Here is a 16702-nt window from a genome sequence, read left to right as displayed (position 1 = left end):
ATGTTAAGATGTCAAGTTGATGAGCTATTAATGAAGTGCTTTATGAATGATTATGATGCTTAAGATGATGAATGATTATGATGTGTATGAGGATTGATTACGAAGTTGCTTATGATGATTGATTATGAAGTTGTTTATGATAAGATGCTATGTGATTTATGATAAGATGCTATGTGATTTATGGTATGATGCTATGTGATTTATGATATGATGCTACATGTTTACTAATGATGATATGTGATGATGTATGTGATATTATTGATAATATAAGATGAAGTATATGACTAATATAGGAAGAATAGTGACACTAGTTAAGAAAGTTTAAGTTGTTAGATATGATTAATGAATTATAAGATGTTTAAGTTGTTGAATGTACTTTATATGACTTATATGCTTTATATTATTGTTTGAGAAATCTCACCCCTCTGCTTGGAAATGTTGCTCTTCGTATGGGTAACTTGCAGGTAACCAGGATTAGTTGCGGTCGTGAGTGGACTCCTCACAAGTGTGTCTTAGGTGCTCTGATACGTAACGGGATGGGATTATGTCTTTACTTTCTGTTCCTTACGTATTACTTTATGAATCTTTCAAGAATTGATGTTGAACTAAGTTTTATGAAATTTTATATTGAGGCCCTTGTGCCAAAGATTATTTAAGTTGTCAAACTATTCCGCTGCGAAGTTTTAAAGATTATGTTGTTATATTTTTGAAGGATAAATTATTATTCCATTTACGTTTTTTTAAGAAATGTGACATTCCGTTTTATGATGAAAAACTCTGATTTTATTTAAGAAATTTTTACGTTGGGAAAACGGGGTGTTACACATGTCCTCCATCAACACTTCCAGCCACAAACATGATGAAATATAAAAATGAATCACAGATATAGACCTGGTGAATCTTCAAGTAACAACAGAAAAATGAACTGATTCAACAAGAATCAAACAAAGAACAGGAAAAGAGAGATGAAATTCAGGGATGGATTTGAGAGTTTTGTGATGAATTCAGTGAATGAGAAGAGTGCAGCAACGATGGCAAGACCCCATTACAGGCACTGGTACCATGTTAAAGCAATAGAATTTGCTCCATTAATGGAGAAAGAAAGCTTGAGATAGAAGAAAACTAAATTATTTATTGAAGTATTTCACCAAACTGAAAAACAAGTGAAGGTTACAAGAGTTTATATAGATTTTATAACTCTCTAACCGTTAACTAACTGTAGTTAATACTCTAACTAATCCTAGTTAAAATACAGTTGCAAGTGGTTGAGATTTTAGTTAACTATCTGCAACTCTCTAGTCTCCTTCTAAACTATGTTTATCATATGGACCCTATCAATTAACAGAAATCATGTGTAAAATAGGTAACCGAATTTAGTTTAAAAAACTTATACGCTAAAATGACGGTCTTTGACTTTGAAGGGATGAAATCAAAAAAAAAAAAAAAAAACCTACTGGACTCAAAACCAAAAAAAAGTAATATTTGCAAGGAATAATAAATCTAAACCAATTATATTTTTTTTAAGGGGTAAACCAATAATATTTTATGTTTTCGAATTATAATTTTTTTTAGAAAAAAGGAAAAAGCCTTAACTGTACCTAATCCAAATTCCAAACACAGGGTGTGCTATAATTAGATAAGAATCATAGTCTCTTCTTCAATTAGAGAAATCAACATAATAAGATTGGGTTGTCATCATGAATTTCTATAACAGAGATCACATACTTCCCTTATAATACAAACAAACATTTATCTCTCTCCCTCTAACAATTACATAGTGAGCAGAATTATATTTCTAACACACAAGCTCACACTAATATTCAGTATATAGCAACATTGACTGTCCCATATACTTCCTCTGTCAACATGAACATTTTCTCCTTGCTATACCACCCGAAAGTACACTTCCGAGAACATGTGTGGTTTTTGAGAAATATGCGAGTGGAAAAAGTTGCTCCCTTCACTCATGTTTGGAGAGTCCAATCCACCTAGTAAGACTCCTTGTCCAACCGATCTTATTCTGACTCTGATCATTATTAGTGTTCGGACTCTCACGCTCCAACTCATGTTGCTTCTGATTCTGCACATTGTGCTCCATCCTCAACTCATGTTGCATATTAATATTACTATACTTGGCATTAGTATCCACCCTCAACTTTCCATAAGGTGTCTTAATGAAATTAGATCCAAATCTTCCCAATATTTCTTGTCCTCTAATGATTGCCATTTCCATCACATATTGATCACAAACTGTTACATCCCTTGGAACTATATATGCCTTTAGCTTCCCTTGAGATCCATTCAACAATTTCATTGCATCTTTCTCAATATTTTCCAACAATTCTTGCACCAAAGGATCCTTGTAATCTTCCTCCAAAGAAACTGCATTGTTAGAACTCGAAGCTTCCACCAAAGAACAATGCTGGCACTTCAATAGAATAACAATATTGCTTACCCTCTCCCTCATTAATTCTTTTCCTTTCCAAATTCTCCACACAATTGGATCTCCTTCTTCTAACTCAACACTTCCCCAATAGGGACGGATTGGAGCCTCTCTCCATTCTCTTTGTTGACCCATTTTTGTCTCTTTCTGATTTAGAGTCGGGACTGTCGGATGACGTTCACATTCCTCTAGTATAATTGGCATACTCATATTGACGTGAAACACCTCATGGCCTTTTTCCTTCACATGTTGTGCGCTTGCTGTCAATAATTCTACCACCATTTGGCCTGTAATTTGAAATTTTCTTTCAAAAATATGATTCGCCACATTCCCCAACATCTCATAAATCTGTGCCAAATTCCACAAAAATTCTTGCTGTTCTTGCATTAAACTTGTCTCCCCACCTACAGATGCTGAAGGAGGTCCTCCTCTAGTGTTCCTACACCACCTCAATAGTTCGTTTGCAACAGAGGCACATTGTTCTGATCTGAGAGTATTTAAATAATGGCCAAATGTTTCTACTACATCAATTCTTTGTATATGTTTTATTTTATGGTTAAGAGAAATTTTTGGAACCAGAGCTGATGATGGCACTGGCACGTCTTCTGTTGAATAGGGACAACTGAATCGGATATTATCGATGTTTGTTTTCTGTTTGTACACATAAACTCCCCAACGATTAATAATCAACTGTGATTCACATTTAACCTGGATAGTCTTCCAACCATCTCGACGTGCATCAAGCCCTTTCCACTCTTCAGCAGCATTGAAAAAAGTCCCAAGATCACACATTAATACATGACATTTCCCGACACTGCAGTAATGGAAATCTTTGCGACATATTTCTTGACCTTCTACAAACAAATGCAGATCAATGATGTAAGACGTATCTGACATCAAATCAGGTAAGGATCTCGAGATTAATGAAGTGTCAATCTTTATCTCATCGTTCTCTTTGACTTCACCGAACTCTAATGCTAATGCAACGAGTGGGAAGCTCTGACAAGCCCAGAAAATTGGAATATCATCACATCTAACATAATCAAACCAATTTGGAGTTTCAGATTTTGGCATCACTACTTGTATCATGTCATTCTCTTCACAAACCTGTGACATTAAAAAGGTAGCATCCGCAAAATTGGAATTAAAAGATAGTAAGATGCTAGTTACATACTTGAGAATTGTGATCATAGGGTAAAAGTAAAAGACATGTCACTGGAATCATAAAAAGAAAACACATACCAAAAAGGTAACTATTTCTGAAAGAATCTACAAGGAGAATTTTAATTTTTTTGCAGAAAACTTAAAACTAAGGAAATGGAAAAATGAAAATAATGTAGAAAGTAGTAAAACCTTGGACCATAACACGTTGGAAGCTTTTGGAAATAAGGATTGACAGTATCTTGCATCTACTTTCTGAATACTTGATGGAAGTTTTGGAATGTCCATAAGATTCCTGCAATAACTTATATCAAGATTTTTCAACTGAGAAGATCTTATGATGCATTCTGGGATGGAGACAAATCCATTGTGAGACACATTCAAATGTTCCAATTTTGGAAATAATTCAAGAATCATGTAAAGATCCTCAGGTGACAGATTAGCCTTGCTGAAACACAGCTCCTTCAAATTTGCTATTGAACGGCTGTCATTGAACCTTCTAAGTGATTCTCTGATCTGAGAACATCCATCAACTTTTAAAGTGATAAGTTTCGGCAACAATAAAAATCTTCTTGACAGATTTATGAGTTGTTCACAGGTTGACATGTCCGCATACTCAAGACCTGTAAGATTACCAATGGACTCTGGGAACTCTTTAACAGAAGTTTTTATCATGTGAATCTTTAATGGTTTATCCATCTTCCGCATTACATCGGGGAAGTGTTCGAGTCTTGTACAAAAGTTAAACGAAAGCACTTCAAGAGATGGAAAATACATTCTCGGCACAAAACTTCTGAGCATAGTGCAATCTGAAGCACTTAAGTACACTAGTTTGGACATATATAATCCAAAGGATTTATGAAACCCTTCCAATTTATGGCACATGTCAAGTTTCAATACACTTAAGTTTTTTGCTCCAGATAGATCAGGTATTTGCGTTATGGATTGACAATGGGAGAGATTCATGAACGTCAAATCTTCAAATGTCTAAGGAATAAAACATGTTAACAATGATTAGTAGCATATTACACTTATATCAAGTAATTAATCATGCTAGTTACAAGGATAAACTCGTTACATGTTTTACTTGAGACAAAAAGAAATCAAGAGTGCCAATGTATGTACCTGAAATGGATTCGCCAATATCAGAGTACTATGAGATAAATTGAAGTCAACAATTTTCTCAGGATAAAAATCAGGTGGGAATGACTTTGAAGGGAATCCCATCCAGTCAAGTAGCCGTAAACTATTTGGTAAACTACTTGGTCCGGTTGAAAATGTTGCATTCCGAACAATAAGAATTTTGAGATTCTTCATCTTCTCAAAAGAAGCATTACTCCACTGACTAACTACTTCGTGTGTAGAAGGATGAAGCATTATTCCTTCTATTTCGCGGCTTCCCTATAAAAAAAAAAACTAAATTATGAAGAGTTCCATATTTGCTGAGATATGGACTGAAAATGTGTTTATGAGTGATGAGCACTCTCCTTATAGGCTAGTTTTGTAAGGATGAGTTAGGATATGCTTGGCCACCCGCTATTAGGCCATTCGGGCCACAGTTCATATGTTCAATCCTAGGCTTAAAAATGTCTTATAAGTGGACGGTGGATAGTCCTCGCCTTACAAGCCAATTTTATAAGGGTTGAGTTAGGCCCAACCAAAATTCTAATGAGAATTAACACTAATTAATTTGTCTTAATTGAGAAACATAAATAACTAAAAAGAAGTGGAGGTATAATAGAATCCTCATTCTTACCGAGTTTTCTTTGAGTACTTGAAGAATGTCTTTATGATGCCATAGCCTGCTGCGGTTACCAGGGATTAATGGAGACTCCTTTCTAACAATCTCCCTTCCCATGTCTTGTATTAGATCATGCATCTTCAAACATTTACTTTCATCAATAGTCATTAGAGATTTAGAAGCAAATGTTCTTAAACTTGGGGAGTAATCACAACCCTTTAATATTCTTTCAACATATACCCATTTCTCACCTTTGAAGAAGCAAGCACAGTCCAAAAATATTTTTTTATCTAGGTCGGATAAACTACGGTAGCTTATTTCTAGTACACCTTGAATATCAGCATGTGGAACCTTCCAATATTCGCCCAATTCAATTTCCCATTCCTCTATGCTTCTACCATTCAAATTGGAACCTATTACACATAAAGCCAATGGTATACCCTTTGCGTACCTCACAGCACGACTAGACATATATTCAAAGTTTTCTGCAGGTCTGTTAATATCAAAGGCATTCCAACAAAAGAGTTCAAGTGAATCGCGATCATTTAGTGCCTGCATTTCATATTTCTTAATTTCAACATCATGATTATCTAGCACATTTTCATCCCTTGTTGTTATTACGATCCTACTACCAGAACCAAACCAATCACGTCCTCCAGCCAATAATTTCAAACTTTCTTTTTTATCAATATCATCCAAAACCAGAAGAACTCTTCTTTTGCCAAGTCTGCGTTTGATTTCAACACTTCCTTTAAATGTACTTCCCACCATTGTCCTAATATCTTCACCCATCTGACATAAAAGGGTCTTTTGGATATCTTCTAGGCCTTTGATGCCATTGTTTGATTTTTCTCTGACATTGAGAAGAAACGTTGAAGCTTCAAAATGATGCTTGAACTGGTCATATAAATAGGCTGCAAATGTGGTTTTTCCTATTCCACCAGCTCCATAAATTCCCAACATTCGAACAGTATCAATAGACTCAACATCTAAAACTGATTTAACTTTTTCAAAATGAGTATCAATTCCGACTATGTGATTCATTTGCACAGGTAAAGGAGCAACTTTAGTGAACGTGTCTTTAACAATTTTCTCTATGACCTCAGATTCAGACCTGCAGTCCAGGAACAATACACATCCTATTTAACTATATTGATGGTATCTGAAACGCACCGTCTCATTTTTTTTTAAATAAAAAAAATAAAAAAAATAAAGAAAAAGAAAATGTGTACAAAAAAAAAAAAGATTTTTTTATTTATTTATTTATATATGTATGTAAGGAAGAATCGAGAGTTTTCTCTCTCTTTCCACTCTTCCATCTAACCTTTTCCCTTTCTCTCTGTTCCCACTACCCCATGATTCATCATCCTTTTTCATTTCATTCTTCTACATTTTCTCATTCAAGCCATCAATTTTCAAACTTAAGAGTCATTAATAGATTAGGATAGGATAGCCAACCATAGTATATTAAAAGGGAGATAAACAATTACAACCCCAAATCACCAATATCTAGCATCACACTTATGTTCCTTTAGTTAATCACCGAATCACCATCTTTCAATTCTTCTTAGAACTAGAAAACTTATTCTAACTACAAATCAAACCCCAATTTCGTTTTAGTTCTTGTGGCCTACATTGAGGGCTTGTAAGCCATGCTTATGAGTTGATTTGGTAGCTAGAAATTTGATGGAAGCTAGAAGAATGTTAATACTTGAAGATTGAAGCAAAATAAGATATTTAGAGGCTAGAGTCGATGCACCTAGAAGGCTAGGAGAAGGGAACTGTTGCTGTCTTTTCTGTACAATAAGGAGTTGTTGCAGCGCAATTGAGTTGATTCATCATAACTGTGAGTTGATGACAATCATTATCACTTATTTTAATTATCGTTATTATTGATATTTTGGTGATTTTATAAGTTAAAGTATTTATCAAAACGGGAAGCACACCCTTTGAACATTTTCTTGTCGTTGAAATTTATGTTTAAGGTCATGAATATTAATATGGTCTCTATTTGAACTTGTCTATGATTTATTGAGCAAAGGTTTTGCAATTGAGGTTTGGTTGCCTATACTATGACATGAGTTTTGAGAAATGAAGAAATAAGGTTTTGAGATATATGTTCTCGGGATTTTCGATATTAATATGCATTTACGAAAGGTTTGATATTAATTTGTACGCTGAATTGGATTTGAATTTGGATTTACTTATGTTTATAAGTAGTAGACTTTCGATTGAGTACTGATGATACATATTTTGAAATAAGTTGCGCTATGTTGTGAAATATGGTTTTAGCATTGTGTTTTAAGAATGGTGTTTTGAAAATTATGGTTATAATGACGACGACCTAGGTGCACCTAGTATGCGATTTCAATTAGGCGGAGTTACTCCGTTAGATGGAGCCGCCCCAATGGAAAGGCCGCCATTAGGAGGAGAGGGCTATCAATGAGAGGTTAACTCCCTAATTGAAAATGTTTTATACTTTGTTTTGAGTCGAGAGAAAAGAGCTATCCGTTAGATGGAGCCGCCCCTATGGAAAGGCCACCATTAGGAGGAGAGGGCTATCAACGAGATGGAGCTAGTTCTCGATTCACCCATTTTGATTATTTTTACTAAATGGAGTTTTCTATATTTTCTTTAAAGACTTTTTTCAAGATTTTCGACACTATATTTTTAAAGGCTTTTGTTATGATTTTCGGCGATATATTTTCTAAAGGCTTGTAATCCTATTTTCACCTCTTTACAACATTGAGATTAGAAATACTCTTATTCATGATATTGTTTTTCACGTACAATGATACAAAGTAATTGCAAGCAGAAATATTCATGTTGTGTCTAAATGTTAGATATGTGATGGCTTGTAGTAAGGTTGTACCAGAAGGATAAACTCACGGTTTAAAAGGTGTTATAAAAATGTCCTTAATAATTTGGTTCATTTTATTACAGTTTGGCTAAACAAGCTAAGAGCAACATATTTGTTATGTCGGCGACATTGGACTCAGAAATATTCTTATTTGATTTTGGATTAATAGAATTTTATTCGGTTGCTAGTTTGTAAATGAACATTAGATTTTGAGAAACTTAATTACTCGTGCCCATGTGTGTTTCCCTTCTAGTTGGTGGTGATTGTTGTCTCCTCACTAAGTCTTTATGACTTACCCCTTCTTCTTATTTTTTTCAGATTCAAAGTCAAGTGCGTAGAAAGCTTGTAGCAGAGTTAAAGATATGTCAATGTCATTCTTTGGTAGGTCTCCTTTATGTATAAACTGAATGGTCGATGTATTTGCAGCTATTGGTAGTCGACAAATGTTTTGTTTTGAGTTGAATAAACATCTAGTTATGTCATTTTGAGATTCTGCTGATAATACAAGTATATAGACAGGATTCATATCTTGGAAATTATTCAAAATATAGAGGATACTCTGTCGAAATTTCAGTGGATATCATTTTAAGTGAAATTCAATTTGAAAATTGTTTAAATTATACTTTGTCAAGTGTCGTCAATAGGCTTGCCGGACTAGGATGCTCTAGTTCGTGCGCCGGTCACGATATTGAACTTTGGGTCGTGACAAAGTTGGTATCAGAGCTCGGTTGTAGGTCCTAATAGCTGCAGACATAGAGTAATAATAGATTCTTGCTAGTAAATTGTGAACCGCGGCACCATTTACTTGCAAAAATCTATTAGCACTCTATGGTAGTGTCACTTGTTGTCTAATCTTTTGATTACTTTTGGGTCTTTGAATTGTCTCACTTTGTTTGTTGTCTCGTCCTATTTTTGGTCAATCTTCTTTCATTTTTGTGATGATGCCACACAACACTAGAAGGGAAATTAGTTCGTCCTGGGTCTACTGCCTAACTTTAAGACTCTCGTAAAAGAGGCCGAGGTTGTATTCAAGATCGACGTGGAGTGAATGTCGAAGAACAGATAATTAACATTATATGAGTTTTCTTGGATATAGAAGTAGAAAATGTAGAGGTTGTTATAGGAATGCAAGGATAGCCATGTTAGTGCAACAATTTGCTTGGGTCGTTGTTGGACAGCATCAGGGTAGTGATAATGAATGATAGAGAAATCTTGTCGTCCATTAAGAAGTTAGTTGAGGAGCAAGCGACAAATCCACCTACATGGACTTAAACCCATACATTTTGTAAGTCTAGTGTGTGTGAGGATCCACTGCAATTCGTTGACAGTGTCGAGAGGTTATGAAGGGCATAAGGGTGCTCAAACATAAGGACTTAGGAGTTTACTTCATGTAAGTTTGAGGGTGTAGTATATTACTCGTTTGGTACACTTGCACGTGGAAAATAAGTGGGATCACCTCTGTTAGAATGAATGGAGATCTCTTGATTGTTTATGGCTCGTTTACTTCTAGAAAGTGTTTGAGATGAATTAGCACACGAGTATGAAAGAACGGAACAAATTGATGTTATGTCAATTTTAGAGTACAAAACTTGTTTTACAGAGCTTCAAGACTTGATCCTAATCATATAAAAGAAGAGATGTGTTTCAAGTGGTTCATTATAAGATTAAGGGAATACTTAATTGGATTTGTTGTTGAATCTAATTGTGATACTTTGTGGAGGTTTCGAGTTTGACACTTCAAATTAGGCAACAACACTTAAGGAGGTAGCGAACAGGATTCTCAAGAAACAAGTTGAATGGTTATTCTAAATGTGGTGGTGAAGTTATGTTTGGTCATTAGGGACAACAAATATCAATATCACAGAGTGATGGTTCTTGTAGACAAACTTTTGGACATATTGCAGAGTCGTAGATTAGATTACGGGGCATATAGATAATCCATTTTTACTTCGAGTAATTTTGATTCTACAGTGGTTGATTTGACTCTAGAGATATTTTGTTTCAAATAGGGTAAAGTGTGCTTTCAATGTGGTCAAGTATGTCCTATCAGGAGGGATCACTCTTGGCAGCTACGACATGATCATCTAGTCATGTATTAACATAAGTAACTTTAGTATAAATTTTGATATGAATTTGAGGATTAGTTGATTGTCCTTCTATCATGTCACTTTAGTTTGTTATAACAAGGTAGTTAAATTTGAGATATTGGATAATCACCTCTCTCTTTTTAGGAAAATGTTTGATATTATATAATTAGACCTCATGTTTAGGAGCTAACAAGTTAATGAAGAGAGACTGTCCAGGATAATTGATCTAGATTAAGGACATAGAAGTGGGTAAGGAAGAATTAAAGAGTTACAAAAGCGTATGAGTTTCCAAATGTTTTTCCTTAAGAATTTCCTGGATTTCCACTTGGTAGTGAGATTGAATTCTCTATAGACTTTTCATAAAACTCAGTCCATATTTAGACCTCTTTAGCGTTTGGCCTAACAAAAACTCTAGGTGTTAATGGAGTAACTACAAGATTTTTTCAATAAGAGTTTTATTCGCTTAAATTCTTTTCCTTGGGAGGAACTGTTATTGTTTGTAAAAAGAAGGATGGATTCACGTGACTGTGTAGTGTATAGGTGATTGAACAAGGTGGTAGTAAAGAATAAATATCATTTACAACATTGCTGAGTTGTTGACCAACTTCAAGAAGCTTAGTATTTTCCAAGATTTATCGAAGTAGGGTGTCACTAGTTGGATATTAAGAGTGAACGTATATCAAAGATTTTGATTGCAAAGACTTGTATCACCTTGGAAAGTCAAATGTTGTTGTAAATATTTTGAGTAGGAAGTACATGGGTAGACTTACTCATTTAGACAAAATGAATGAACCTATAATTAAAGGGTTACAAAAACTTGTTGGAAGTGGGATTCAATTTTAGCTTGATCATTCAATGACATTATTGGTCATGTGTAAATTTGTTCCACCATAGTTTACAATATCAGGGAGACTCGGTTAAGATTTAGACTAAGTAAAGTTGATAGATAATGGGAGGAATAGTAAAGTTACAAACTTCTTATTTAATTTAGACTTGGGATAGGTGGTATATAATGTGTGGAACGATAAAGTTATAAGCTTCTTAGTTAATTTCAAGGGTGTTTTGTGGTTATAGCCTTGATTGTGTGTTCGCTAATTAAGGAGAAAAATATTATCTGAGGGTCATTATTCTTGTTATATTTTAGGTTCTAGTAAGATATATAAAGGCTTACGGAGATTTTATTGATGGGAAAGTATGAATGAGGATGTAAAATAAAATAGAATAATTATCTCTAAGTATTTGGTATGCCGATCTCTACTACATGTGATTATATGGCTCAATTCAATGCTACGTTTTGAAAGTCTTTCGAATATGAATTTGATACCCGATTGAACCTCACTACAACTTTCATCCTAAGACAGATGGTCAATCTAGGAAAGTTATACAAATCGTAGAGAATATGTTCTGTGTTTGTGGTCTTGTTATCGGAGAGAGTGGGGCCTATGTTTGTCTAGGATGGAATGTGCATAGAAATAGCTACCAATTCAGTAGCCAGATAGCACCTTCTGAGGCATTGTACGATAGGTGATATATGCCGTCAATAGGATGGGTTGAAATTGGTGAGTCTGAACTTGTTGGCCTAGAGTTGATTCAAGGTATCATTGAAAATGTTAAGTTCATCTAAGATTGTTTAGTGATAATTCGAAGTAGGAAAATTCTAATTCTAACAAGAGGCGTCATCCGTTAATCCGGTGAAGAAACCACATAGGAACCCGAAGAAATAATGCGTGCAAAGTATCCATACCTATTCGAAAAGCAAGGTTAGTAGTTAAAATTCGAGGACGAATTTTCTTAAGGGGGGAAGAATGAAACGCACCGTCTCATTTTTTTTTAAATAAAAAAAATAAATAAAATAAAGAAAAAGAAAATGTGTACAAAAAAAAAAAGATTTTTTTATTTATTTATTTATATATGTATGTAAGGAAGAATCGAGAGTTTTCTCTCTCTTTCCACTCTTCCATCTAACCTTTTCCCTTTCTCTCTGTTCCCACTACCCCATGATTCATCATCCTTTTTCATTTCATTCTTCTACATTTTCTCATTCAAGCCATCAATTTTCAAACTTAAGAGTCATTAATAGATTAGGATAGGATAGCCAACCATAGTATATTAAAAGGGAGATAAACAATTACAACCCCAAATCACCAATATCTAGCATCACACTTATGTTCCTTTAGTTAATCACCGAATCACCATCTTTCAATTCTTCTTAGAACTAGAAAACTTATTCTAACTACAAATCAAACCCCAATTTCGTTTTAGTTCTTGTGGCCTACATTGAGGGCTTGTAAGCCATGCTTATGAGTTGATTTGGTAGCTAGAAATTTGATGGAAGCTAGAAGAATGTTAATACTTGAAGATTGAAGCAAAATAAGATATTTAGAGGCTAGAGTCGATGCACCTAGAAGGCTAGGAGAAGGGAACTGTTGCTGTCTTTTCTGTACAATAAGGAGTTGTTGCAGCGCAATTGAGTTGATTCATCATAACTGTGAGTTGATGACAATCATTATCACTTATTTTAATTATCGTTATTATTGATATTTTGGTGATTTTATAAGTTAAAGTATTTATCAAAACGGGAAGCACACCCTTTGAACATTTTCTTGTCGTTGAAATTTATGTTTAAGGTCATGAATATTAATATGGTCTCTATTTGAACTTGTCTATGATTTATTGAGCAAAGGTTTTGCAATTGAGGTTTGGTTGCCTATACTATGACATGAGTTTTGAGAAATGAAGAAATAAGGTTTTGAGATATATGTTCTCGGGATTTTCGATATTAATATGCATTTACGAAAGGTTTGATATTAATTTGTACGCTGAATTGGATTTGAATTTGGATTTACTTATGTTTATAAGTAGTAGACTTTCGATTGAGTACTGATGATACATATTTTGAAATAAGTTGCGCTATGTTGTGAAATATGGTTTTAGCATTGTGTTTTAAGAATGGTGTTTTGAAAATTATGGTTATAATGACGACGACCTAGGTGCACCTAGTATGCGATTTCAATTAGGCGGAGTTACTCCGTTAGATGGAGCCGCCCCAATGGAAAGGCCGCCATTAGGAGGAGAGGGCTATCAATGAGAGGTTAACTCCCTAATTGAAAATGTTTTATACTTTGTTTTGAGTCGAGAGAAAAGAGCTATCCGTTAGATGGAGCCGCCCCTATGGAAAGGCCACCATTAGGAGGAGAGGGCTATCAACGAGATGGAGCTAGTTCTCGATTCACCCATTTTGATTATTTTTACTAAATGGAGTTTTCTATATTTTCTTTAAAGACTTTTTTCAAGATTTTCGACACTATATTTTTAAAGGCTTTTGTTATGATTTTCGGCGATATATTTTCTAAAGGCTTGTAATCCTATTTTCACCTCTTTACAACATTGAGATTAGAAATACTCTTATTCATGATATTGTTTTTCACGTACAATGATACAAAGTAATTGCAAGCAGAAATATTCATGTTGTGTCTAAATGTTAGATATGTGATGGCTTGTAGTAAGGTTGTACCAGAAGGATAAACTCACGGTTTAAAAGGTGTTATAAAAATGTCCTTAATAATTTGGTTCATTTTATTACAGTTTGGCTAAACAAGCTAAGAGCAACATATTTGTTATGTCGGCGACATTGGACTCAGAAATATTCTTATTTGATTTTGGATTAATAGAATTTTATTCGGTTGCTAGTTTGTAAATGAACATTAGATTTTGAGAAACTTAATTACTCGTGCCCATGTGTGTTTCCCTTCTAGTTGGTGGTGATTGTTGTCTCCTCACTAAGTCTTTATGACTTACCCCTTCTTCTTATTTTTTTCAGATTCAAAGTCAAGTGCGTAGAAAGCTTGTAGCAGAGTTAAAGATATGTCAATGTCATTCTTTGGTAGGTCTCCTTTATGTATAAACTGAATGGTCGATGTATTTGCAGCTATTGGTAGTCGACAAATGTTTTGTTTTGAGTTGAATAAACATCTAGTTATGTCATTTTGAGATTCTGCTGATAATACAAGTATATAGACAGGATTCATATCTTGGAAATTATTCAAAATATAGAGGATACTCTGTCGAAATTTCAGTGGATATCATTTTAAGTGAAATTCAATTTGAAAATTGTTTAAATTATACTTTGTCAAGTGTCGTCAATAGGCTTGCCGGACTAGGATGCTCTAGTTCGTGCGCCGGTCACGATATTGAACTTTGGGTCGTGACAGTATCTATTAATTAAGAGAATTTAGACTATAATTAAGACCTAACTACAATAATGGTACAAAAATCTTCAACATTCTATAGTCTCAAATAATAAAATACAAAAGTATGTCTAGTCACTAGCTATAGTCATATTAATGGATTTGGCTAAATGTAAAGTAAGTAATTATCTAAAGCACCAACGCTTCTGATTGAAGACGTGTTCAGTGTCCAATACGTGTTAGTCTATGACACCGACATGACACACGACATATGTGTCCGTATGTTGATGTGTCAGTGTCCGTGTCGTGTTCTGTGTCCATTTCTGTGTCTGTGCTTCATAGTAGATAACAAACTGAGAAAAATTGATTAGGGATGTTTGAAAATGATCATTGAAATTGAAAATCTTCCATCATAATTTGAATCGTACAGTTTGGTATTGGAAACGTTTTAATAATTTCTCTTTCTAATAGAATTTTTTTAGGTGAGTTATATCCCGAGGACCATCAGGGTGAGGATAGAGCTCAAGACGCAGAGAGCGCTGATAGAGGTCCTTTCAGATTACCAACTAAGGTCTTGACAACGGGAGTTGAACCTTCGTGGTATGAGTCAACTCCTTTGTTGGCAAAATTTTGTTAATTTCAATACTGATTATCAAAATCATATAATCTGTAGGACTAAATTGTTAATTCCAACGAAACTAGATAATTTATAAAAAGAATAAAAAAATAAATAAACTAACTTACACAGTGTCTTTGCAATGTACTCCACTTAGTTCACAAACTCTAGTCAAAGCCTTCCTCCAAGTTTCAATCTTCTCATACTCTTTCCCATAATTCTTTTCATGTTCATCGAAGGCTGCTTTATAAGAATTTCTTTGTTTCCTTATATCTGAGGGTTCCACTTTGTAGAAAATTGCAGCAACGTTTCTACTTTTGTTGTCAATAATTTGTACAGGTGTTCCATCCGAATTTTTCTGTTTCCGTATATACTGAGTGATCTTGACCAATTCATCAAGACATGAAGTGGAAAATCCATAGTTTTCACAAAGCACAACCATTAACAATCTTGAACATTCAATTTCCTCAATGCAAGCTCTGATTTCACCAGTTTCTTTGATGAAGGTGTTGATTCCTTTGTCAACCAAAGCTTGATAGAGATTATCAACGAATGAATTGCTTGTTCCTTCTTTATTAGAATAGCTCAAGAAAACATCATGTTTGAAATCAGAGGATGTTGCCATGGTAAAAATCAACGTTTGACTTTTTTTTGCAGAGTTGATTTGAATGTGCTATGTTATCTTCCCGATCGTTAATTTATATCAATCCTTTGTGTAGATATAAACGAAAGAAGTAGGTAGGTGCTGCCAAGTTGATTAATTGGAAAATAATACTCCCTCCGTTTCAAAATGAGTGTCGTTTTAGCCAAAAAAATTGTTTCAAAATGAATGTCACTTTCAGTTTCCAATGCAATAATAACTTTTTCTTTTCAATTGTACCCTCCAATTAATACTCTGCACACTACTTCCAAAGTATTACTTTTAAAACTAACCAATAGTTAATAAGGATAATTTGGAAAAATAACCATTCTCTTTCTTTTAATCATTGTATTTCTTAATATGTGTGTAAACACCTAAAACGACACTCATTTCGAAACGGATGGAGTAGTAAATGAAAGGAAAGGATACTTCATTTTATATTTTTGGAAATGCTAACAAGTGTCCTTAAGGCACTTGATAAGAAGTTTTGAATAGAAATTTTTTCTTGAAACTTATGTATTCAACACATTGAAATATCAAAAACCAACATTTTCTACATGGAAGTTATCTATTGTGTCTATTTTGGAATCTTTAACAAGTGAACTTAGGGCACTTGTTAGCCAGACCCTTATTTTTTTTAACTATAATAAATAACTAGATGGTGGATATATCTTGTGAATTTTTTTTAAGAATAAATAACTATTAATTATATATAAAGTGAAGTGTTTGATAACATATGAGAGATAATTAAGAATAAAAAAGATATATTGGCATTATTTAAAAGGAAAATGCTAACTTATGCTTTAAATTACAAGATAATGAATTAAAAGTATAAATGTTTATTGAAGATGCTTTTTTTTTTCTATTGAATTATTGAAGATGTTTCTCAATTGTGTGTTCTTGTCAAAAAAAAAAAAAAAAAATATATATATATATATATATATATATATATATATATATATATATA

The 16702-nt window shown here is 33.9% G+C and overlaps 1 protein-coding gene and 1 long non-coding RNA gene across 2 annotated transcripts; one reads left to right on the top strand and one right to left on the bottom strand.

The window, feature by feature from the left end:
* Positions 1 to 1632: 1632 nt before the first annotated feature.
* On the bottom strand, positions 1633 to 15767 carry LOC146927035 (TMV resistance protein N-like). Its single transcript, XM_085700441.1, has 5 exons — positions 15224 to 15767; positions 5361 to 6459; positions 4730 to 5005; positions 3797 to 4591; positions 1633 to 3550 (listed from the first exon to the last, which is right to left on the bottom strand). The coding sequence occupies exons 1-5, from the start codon at positions 15718 to 15720 to the stop codon at positions 1961 to 1963; spliced, it is 4257 nt and encodes a 1418-aa protein (XP_085556567.1). The 5' UTR covers positions 15721 to 15767; the 3' UTR covers positions 1633 to 1960.
* LOC146927036 (uncharacterized) lies at positions 6511 to 14414 on the top strand. The gene is made up of 3 exons (XR_015005576.1): positions 6511 to 7191; positions 8524 to 12780; positions 14113 to 14414. It is a non-coding gene; the product is annotated as an uncharacterized LOC146927036 (long non-coding RNA).
* Positions 15768 to 16702: the final 935 nt, after the last annotated feature.

The sequence above is a fragment of the Medicago sativa genome, chromosome 4, assembly GCF_051527215.1.
Source record: "Medicago sativa cultivar Bolivia chromosome 4, Bolivia_mono, whole genome shotgun sequence".
In the NCBI taxonomy this organism is placed as follows: domain Eukaryota; kingdom Viridiplantae; phylum Streptophyta; class Magnoliopsida; order Fabales; family Fabaceae; genus Medicago; species Medicago sativa.
The sequence above is the reverse complement of the archived record's forward strand: the minus strand, read 5'-3'. Positions and strand labels throughout refer to the sequence as shown.

Excerpts from the sequence above, each read along its gene's own strand:
- LOC146927035 (XM_085700441.1), bottom strand. The coding sequence starts at position 15,720 with ATGGCAACATCCTCTGATTTCAAACATGATGTTTTCTTGAGCTATTCT. Across the intron at positions 5,006-5,360 it reads AAGTACTCAAAGAAAACTCG|GGAAGCCGCGAAATAGAAGG; the intron begins GTAAGAATGAGG and ends TTTTTTTTATAG. Across the intron at positions 3,551-3,796 it reads CCAACGTGTTATGGTCCAAG|GTTTGTGAAGAGAATGACAT; the intron begins GTTTTACTACTT and ends TTAATGTCACAG.